Source organism: Coptis chinensis, chromosome 3, assembly GCF_015680905.1.
Source record: "Coptis chinensis isolate HL-2020 chromosome 3, ASM1568090v1, whole genome shotgun sequence".
NCBI lineage: Eukaryota > Viridiplantae > Streptophyta > Magnoliopsida > Ranunculales > Ranunculaceae > Coptis > Coptis chinensis.
In genome coordinates, this window is record NC_141458.1 from 11,996,092 (window position 1) to 12,003,702 (window position 7,611).

Sequence of the window (7,611 nt, forward strand, 5' to 3'; positions counted from 1 at the left end):
AGAGACAATTTGATGAGAATGTTGACAATGAAGTAACTCAAACACCTGAAGAGTCATTTAGAACTAATTTTTTCTTATATATAATTGATCAAGCGATATCATATTTTAATAATAAATTTGAACATTTAAAAAGTTTTGAAGAAACGCTCGGATTTTTATTTAACGTGAAAAAATTAAAATCAATAGATGATGATAGGTTAAAAGAATATTATCTTAATCTTGAAAGTTTTCTGAAACATGGAGAGAGTTGTGATATTGATGGTACAGATTTGTTTTTAGAATTAAGACTACTAAGAGAAATTTTAGATACCAAAAATGAATCCGCAATTAAAATATTGAACTATCTAAAAAGAATACAATCTTTTCCAAATGCTTATTTAGCTTATAGAATATTGTTGACAAGACATGTGAATCAAGCTTCAAAGAGAAAAGGAGTTTTTAAAAACTAAAGTTAATTAAATCTTACTTAAGATCAACCATGTCACAAGAAAGATTGAGTGGATTAGCTACATTACCTATAGAAAGAGATTTTCTAGAAGAACTTGAATACAAAGATTTAATTAGTGATTTTGCAGCTCAAAAAGTAAGAAAAATGAAATTTAATTGAAGTTTGTGACATGTAAAAATTTCTTCGCGTAATCTGCCAAAGTATTTTGATAATACATTGTCGGTCCCAAGCCCGGATAAAGGATGAGGGTTTGCACTCATATGATGAAATAACGTAAATAAAGCAATAAGTTGTAAACAATTTTTATTGGTATTAATTGTAGAACGCCCCCTATTCAAACTTTGCTTAGGGCCCCGAATAGCCTTGAGCCGCCCCTGAAGAGCTCCATAGTCATCTAGCGGTGCCTCTAATGCTGGAGAGTCGATATAACATAATTTCCACTTAACCACCAGCCACCTCCTCAACATATTATCAGCCATCTGAGAACAATTATTTTATTATTAGAATAAGAAAGTTTAAATTTGAATTAAATTAACAAAAATAAAATGACCATAAATTATACCTTAGCATAGAAGGCAAATATAACGACCGACCAGATAATTGACAATCTCTCTAGAGGAGCAACCCTCTCCATACCCCCCACTTAAAAATCCCAGATAAGAAATTACAATGCCAGTAAACCCGTTTTGGTCAGATTGTGTCACGGTTAAGATTGTGGAAATCACACCCGTGACAAAGAGGGAAAAAACACTCCATATTGAGTTCGGTCCACACTGTTTTTTTTTTTTTTTTTGATAAAAACTTCATAGATATATTTATATTAAAACCTGCATAATAGCATCCGGAGAATACATATAAAAGTCCGTTGGTCCATATGATCTAGCCCAGTCAGCCAAACTCATTGACCAAGAATTACCAGTTACAGAAGTGGTTCTAAAAACAAAAAACGAAAAAGAACTTAAAGAGGCATGAATGCTTTCTATCATAGCATTCCAGGTCCAATTTGAATTTTTTTCAGGCTCCATCAGAATCCTAGTAACTTCTTTACTGGTCCACACTGTTGTAGTATTAATTGTATGACAAAACAACGAACTCCAAAAAACCATCCATCTTCGTCAAATTAAAAGGACCAAAAATTGTTATTAAGAGATCAAACATAACCCATGATAAAGTAGCAAAAACCAAGCCAGGAGATTATCATGCCGCAACCATGAACATAGTTTAGAACCAACTTTTTTAACAATATGTGGCGATTAAATTTCAGTTTTAGTTTGGGTTAGTTTTTCCATGTGTTTTGGTCCATCGAGTCCGGGTGTGTGGCATCATGCATGGGGTAATATGCGTTCAACTGTGAGATGTTCGCATGGTATGTAGGATTTCTTGTCCAGTTGACTTAAATACGTATTTTCTTATGCTTGATTGTTTGAATAGCGTTACAATAAAACAATTAGGGCCTGCTTGATAAGTTTTCCCGCATGCTGGGCAAATATGGAAGAGGGAAAACATTTTCCCATGATATAATTTGCCGGCAAATTACCAGCAGGAAAATAACTATTTGCCGCTGCTTGTTTCGTCGAGAGGCAAATGTTGGCAAATGTCATTTGCCAAGTTTGACGGTGCTTGATAACCCAAAAAAATTTGCTGGCAAATTCGGCAAATATTTTTAACCCTAGATCTATTAAAAAGGTGACTTCTCTCGCTCTCTCCTCTGTATTCTCTCTCTCTCTCAGTTAACGTAGCCGCCCTCTTCCTCTTTTAATTCGAATCAAGGTTAGAAATTTACTCAAGTTTTGCCATTCTTACTTCTCTTTCTGTCTATTTATTTGTTTAATCAAGTAAAATACTTAATCAAATCTCATAATGCCAATATAACACGATACATTATCACACAAACTCAACAAAGACCACTATCAACGAATTTACATTGTTTTACATTATCACACATTGTTTTGTTTACATTGTTTTACATAAGAGATGTAGTTGCATGGAGTTCGTGATGTTAAGTTATGTTTGTTGATGTCCATCTAATGTTAACTAGATTCAAATAAAGAGAAGAAATAATTTGAACTTTTTTTATAAGGAGCTCTCTTTTATTTCTTTTCGCGCTTGGAATACTACTTCTAACTTCGAATCGTCACATACACAAAGTAACGGTTAGCTTTCTCTGTCTTTGCTTTTTGTGAAAGATTTATTTATATATTTATATTGGGGTGTTTTAAGTGGATGGCAATATGGCATGGATACTTGTTTGTCATATTCTTGTTGGGAGATTCTATTTCAATGATTTGTGTTAGTTGGAGAATTCAGCTTGAATAGAATTAAAGTGAATGCATGTTAGTTTTTTCCCAAGGTACATGGACACGGATAGGTGTGCCTGTCTCTAACACAGATACGACACGGCAAAATATCAAAAATCGAGGTATATTACATACAATTTGTGTGTGTGTGATGTGTGTCCGACACGGAGACGTAGATAGGTATCCGACACAGATTATTCTCAAAATATAGCATGTCCATGTAATATTTGTTTTCCCCATAATGTATATGAGAAAATCAAGATAACATGAATTGTGTGTGTGTGTTTTTTTTTAAATAGTTTTGACATTTACTGTGCCCCACTTTTGTAGACATGATTTAATTTTAGAGAAAACCATCGGTAAATTCTAGTATATGTTGCCCGTTGGTAGTTTATAGACAATCGAAGGATCTATTTCTTTTCGAAGATTGGAAACGCCCTTAGTTCTTTTGATCCATTCCATGGCTAGGAATCCGTCATTTTTTTTTTTTGAAGTCGAGGCAGGGATCTATTTCTTTCTTTTAAGAAATAAAGCCTTTTTTGGCTATTAAGATTCATTACTTCATTACTTTTTTTTTTTCTTTTGTATTTTTAAGAATCGTTTATCCCGGCCCTAGGGGTTCTCGAGACACTCCTACCCGGTGTATCACCTTTTTTTTTTTTCTTCGATGCCCTGTTTTAGCAAATGTGAAGTGACCTTGCCTTGCTTGAAGGGTATCCGAGTCTCCCTCGCCGATGGGGGGGTGGAATTTGTTCGAGATAGACTCGTAACAAGTCCAACGGAGGAATTGAATGCTAGAATCCACTCATTTCTCAATATTGAATTATGTGGAAAAACTAAGGATAATATTTATGGAATCTTTCGTTCCATTTATTATACTCGTGGGGATCTCGCTACGGGTACCTCCAACCGCCATCGATTCCAAAGTAAAGTATCTCTTATTGAAAAAACATATGGAATTCGACCCCGCCATACGGATAGCTTATTGGCTAGTCCGGGTCTATGGGCGTGAACTTTAATTATCTTTCAATAGGTTGTAGAAGCAAACACAAGCTTTTACAACCACGCCTGGCAAGATCAACTGAGACAAGCGGCCCAAGCGGAGCAGCGGAACGCAGCCTATCTTGAATTTCTTAGGCTTGAAGATAGGCTTTGCGAAATGATAGAGAAAAATCATTTCGCAAAGCCGTAGGTTTTTGTGAAAGGGATGCTCTTATCATGTTATTGCTGAAAAGAGAAACCGAATTCCTCTATTTGATGTCGATTCATCCGCACTTCCATTCCTTGTAGAGGAAGGCTAACCGCTGGTCGGGCCGAGTCAGATGAGCGTAACGCCCACGCACGGCCCGCCGCGAAAGGGCGGTGGACAGAAATGGCCTTGTTGTACCTCACTCCCCGCCTTCAATGGGGTCGCTTTTTTTTTTTGGAGAGTATGCCAATATGATCTTAATGAGGTGCGGGCTTTGCATCCGACATTCGTTGGGCTTCCTCTTCGAGAGCCTCGTCCGGCGTTTTTGTGCAATAAACCCCTCCGGCCAAGACTCATCGGTAAGTGGTCTCGGAGAGCTTTCGGAGAAGGGTAGCTAGTGTGTAAGCACAAAGAATGAACCGGCCGAATCCTCGACGACCTATCTAAGATTAGGGGAGATCCTCAAGTAGTGGTGACCCTTTCACTCTTCCAAGGACTTATACATGTACCGAATGCTCATAATGGAAAGTTGAGTCAAGTAGAAAAAAAATTCTCAAGTAGCTAAACATTCTTCTACTTTGGGATTCGCCTTCGATGGGTCGGTCGAGGGGGCCGTTAGGTCGAGATCCTTTAGAACCTCCGCGACTCCGGCTTGAAAGCAGCTTCTTTATAGGTGTATCAGTAGTCAGCTGCGAGGAACTACATGAGACTAAAGTAGTTTGCTCTTGGCCTTGACGGAACTATAAAGAATTCAACCTGATTCGCTTCGGCCCTAAGTATGCTTTTTCTCATTCCGTGTAGTCAGCATCCATAGTTTGCATGTTGGCGCACTTGACGGAACTAACATCTAAGCACCTACTAAGCTGGGTTGTTTTGGCCCCCTATCTAGTGTATATATAAAATGGTTGTAAGAGTAATTATCATTATTTATACACAATGTTGTTTAGTGTATATATAAAATGGTTGTAAATGTTAGTTTGATTACTTGTGAATACGTTGTTCAATTATTTCACATTTAACTTTTTTTTCTCGTAGTTATGGCAAGTCGTCAGCATATCCGTTGGTCTCCCACGATGGATAAGATCCTAATTGAATTGTTGTTGGATCATACTGTAAATGGTACGGGCAGAACGTCAAATAATAGGTGGGAGAGTGAGACCTTGTCCATGATGGCTAGGGAGTTGAATCAACGATTCAACTCGTCAGTTGGGGATGAGACTGTACGTTCTAGGATGAAAACGTTGAAGAGAGATTACATAGCTGTCAAAGAACTTCTCGAGAGTACTGAGTTTGGTTTTTCATACAACCAACAAACCAAGTGTATTGACGCTGATCGTCAAGCATGGGATGCGTATTTCAGGGTAATTTACTTGACTATCATGTAACAAATTATTACTATGTTTATAGCCATAACGTGCTTGTTAGAAATTGTTTATTGTTATAGGCGCATCCCGCAGCGAGACACCTAAAAGGGAGGATGTTTACCTATTTTGCTGAAGCTTGTGTAATTTTTGGGAATGACTACTCACTTCATACTCCGAATGTTTGTGAAAGTTTTGGGCCAGTTGTTGGTGACACTCCACAAGCTGCGAGTGTACTTGGTGAAAGCTTTGGTGATACACAAGTTGAGAGTACTGAAAACGTTGGTGGACTTGGTGAACCTTCTAGTGTGGTTGATGATACTACCCCCTCCCTCCCTTCAGTGGAGTATTCATTCCCTGCAGTGGAGTATTCATGGCAGTAGACTTCGTATTTGTTGAAGTGTATGTTGTTGTGTGTGAAGTGTAGGCGAGTGTGTGTGGTGTGCTGCTGTGTGTGAAGTGTGTGTTGCTGCTATGTGAAGTGTAGGCGAGTGTGTGAAGTGTGCTATTGGTGGCTGCTGCTGCTGTGTGAAGTGTACTTGGATACCATTGGTGGCTGCTGTGTGCTATTGGTGGCTGCTGCTGTGTGAAGTGTGCTATTGGTGGTTGCTGCTGCTGTGTGAAGTGTGCTTGGCGTGGCTGCTGCTACTGTGTGAAGTGTACTTGGCTACCATTGGTGGCTGCTGCTGTGTGAAGTGTGCTATTGGTGGCTGCTGCTGGCCTGCTGCTGTGTGAAATGCTATTGGTGGATTGTTTGGAATCAGATGCTACGTAGACTATTTACTTTCCATTAGCGTAGAATAGTTGGTTGGTTGCATTGTAGTTCCCACTAACATAATTGGCTAGAATAAGTTATTTTAGCAGCTTTTCCACATTAATAAACAGGGATAAGTGTATGTTTCATGTGGTTCCAAGCAGATATCATTTTGAAATTGATTAGACTACATTTCTGTTTATATGTTAAGTTAGTTTGACAATATATTTTCAGATGGAGATGGCAGAATCACTGATTCAAACTTTTCTTATTAGTTGTTTTGACAAGGTCTTTGGCATCTCTGACACTGATCGAGAAGTCAGGTTTCTGTTTTCACAATAAGTTTTGCAGTGTCTATGAGTTTCTGCTGAAAGTCATCTAGCCTTATTGCCACACTGCAAATCTTGGGTTGTTGTATGCTATACTGAGATCTTTAGCTGTACCAAAGAATAATCAAATGTGGTTTGTCTTATGAGTTCTAGGATTTGGTTTTTATTTTCCAACGTTTAGCGAGCTTGAAAAAGCTTAAAAAATATACGTTTGCAATGGTTTCAACTGCTAATGGAGAAGGTGTGGAGGAAGTTAAGTGAAAATTCAATATCAAATTTGAGTACCACGAATGGTTGTAAAGTCAAGAGTCGAATTCCTCTTCACATTTCAAAGGGGACTATTAGGCCATGAAAACACTAAAAAAGGTTTCATGGAGTCCGTTACAAGGATGGCTGGCAGAGTGGGTTTCTTGAAACTTGATTCGCTCCCGGCATAGTTTATCTTCACCATCCGCTAAGTTCCGCAGTTTGTGGGGGACAGAGACAAGATTTCACGTTCAGTTCCTTCTTCTCCAAGCCACATATTTCGTGAACGTTTCCATTTGCCCTTTGTTCGTAGAATTGATTGGGATGCACTGTGAAAAATGAGCAAAGAATGGATCAAGAACCCTATGAACATGGCCCTTTTTGTTTGGATCACTTGCGTTGCTGTCTCTGTTCATGGTCATGATAGGCATGTTAAACCACGCAATACCAAAGAAATCCCACAGGAATGCATGGTTTGAAGTCAATAATCAAATCCTGAATGCTTTGTTTACTCTTATGTGCCTGTCCTGTACCAACATCCTCGAAGGTTTTATCACCTTGTTCTTTTATGTAGATGGAAGACGGAGGACATTACTAAACTCAGAAAGATTTACACTAGCAGTGCACACACAGACCACCTGTAACAGTGTCTGCACTCGCCTACACAGAGCACTCACACAGAGCACTCACCTACACAGAGCACTCACACAGTCTGCACTTACCTGCAAAATTGATGCAAAACATTCGAATACAACGCAGAGAACAAGACTTGGTTCAAATGTAGATTTAATTAATAAATTACAACGCATGAACAAAGACGAATACAAAGTAAAATATCCTTACATCAACAAAGATGAAAATATGTAAGTACAACCTTACACGAACAAAGATAACTTAATACTTGGTTCAAAGTCTTTAAATTACAACGCATTCGACTACAACACGAAAAGTAACTTAATCATAACAGCAATTAAAACAACTAAAAAC

At 38.3% G+C, this 7,611-nt stretch overlaps 1 protein-coding gene across 3 annotated transcripts; it reads left to right on the top strand.

The window, feature by feature from the left end:
* The first annotated feature begins 1,565 nt into the window (after positions 1-1,565).
* Positions 1,566-6,288, top strand: LOC147507960 (uncharacterized). Of its 3 annotated transcripts, none has more exons than XM_086600592.1 (3): positions 1,566-1,814; positions 4,970-5,295; positions 5,379-6,288. In XM_086600592.1, the coding sequence occupies exons 1-3, from the start codon at positions 1,736-1,738 to the stop codon at positions 5,676-5,678; spliced, it is 705 nt and encodes a 234-aa protein (XP_086456718.1). In that variant the 5' UTR covers positions 1,566-1,735; the 3' UTR covers positions 5,679-6,288. The 3 variants fall into 3 exon arrangements, with proteins under 3 accessions (XP_086456718.1, XP_086456719.1, XP_086456720.1); XM_086600593.1 differs by lacking the exon at positions 1,566-1,814 and adding an exon at positions 1,879-2,218; XM_086600594.1 differs by lacking the exon at positions 1,566-1,814 and adding an exon at positions 1,890-2,134.
* The last annotated feature ends 1,323 nt before the right edge of the window (positions 6,289-7,611 follow it).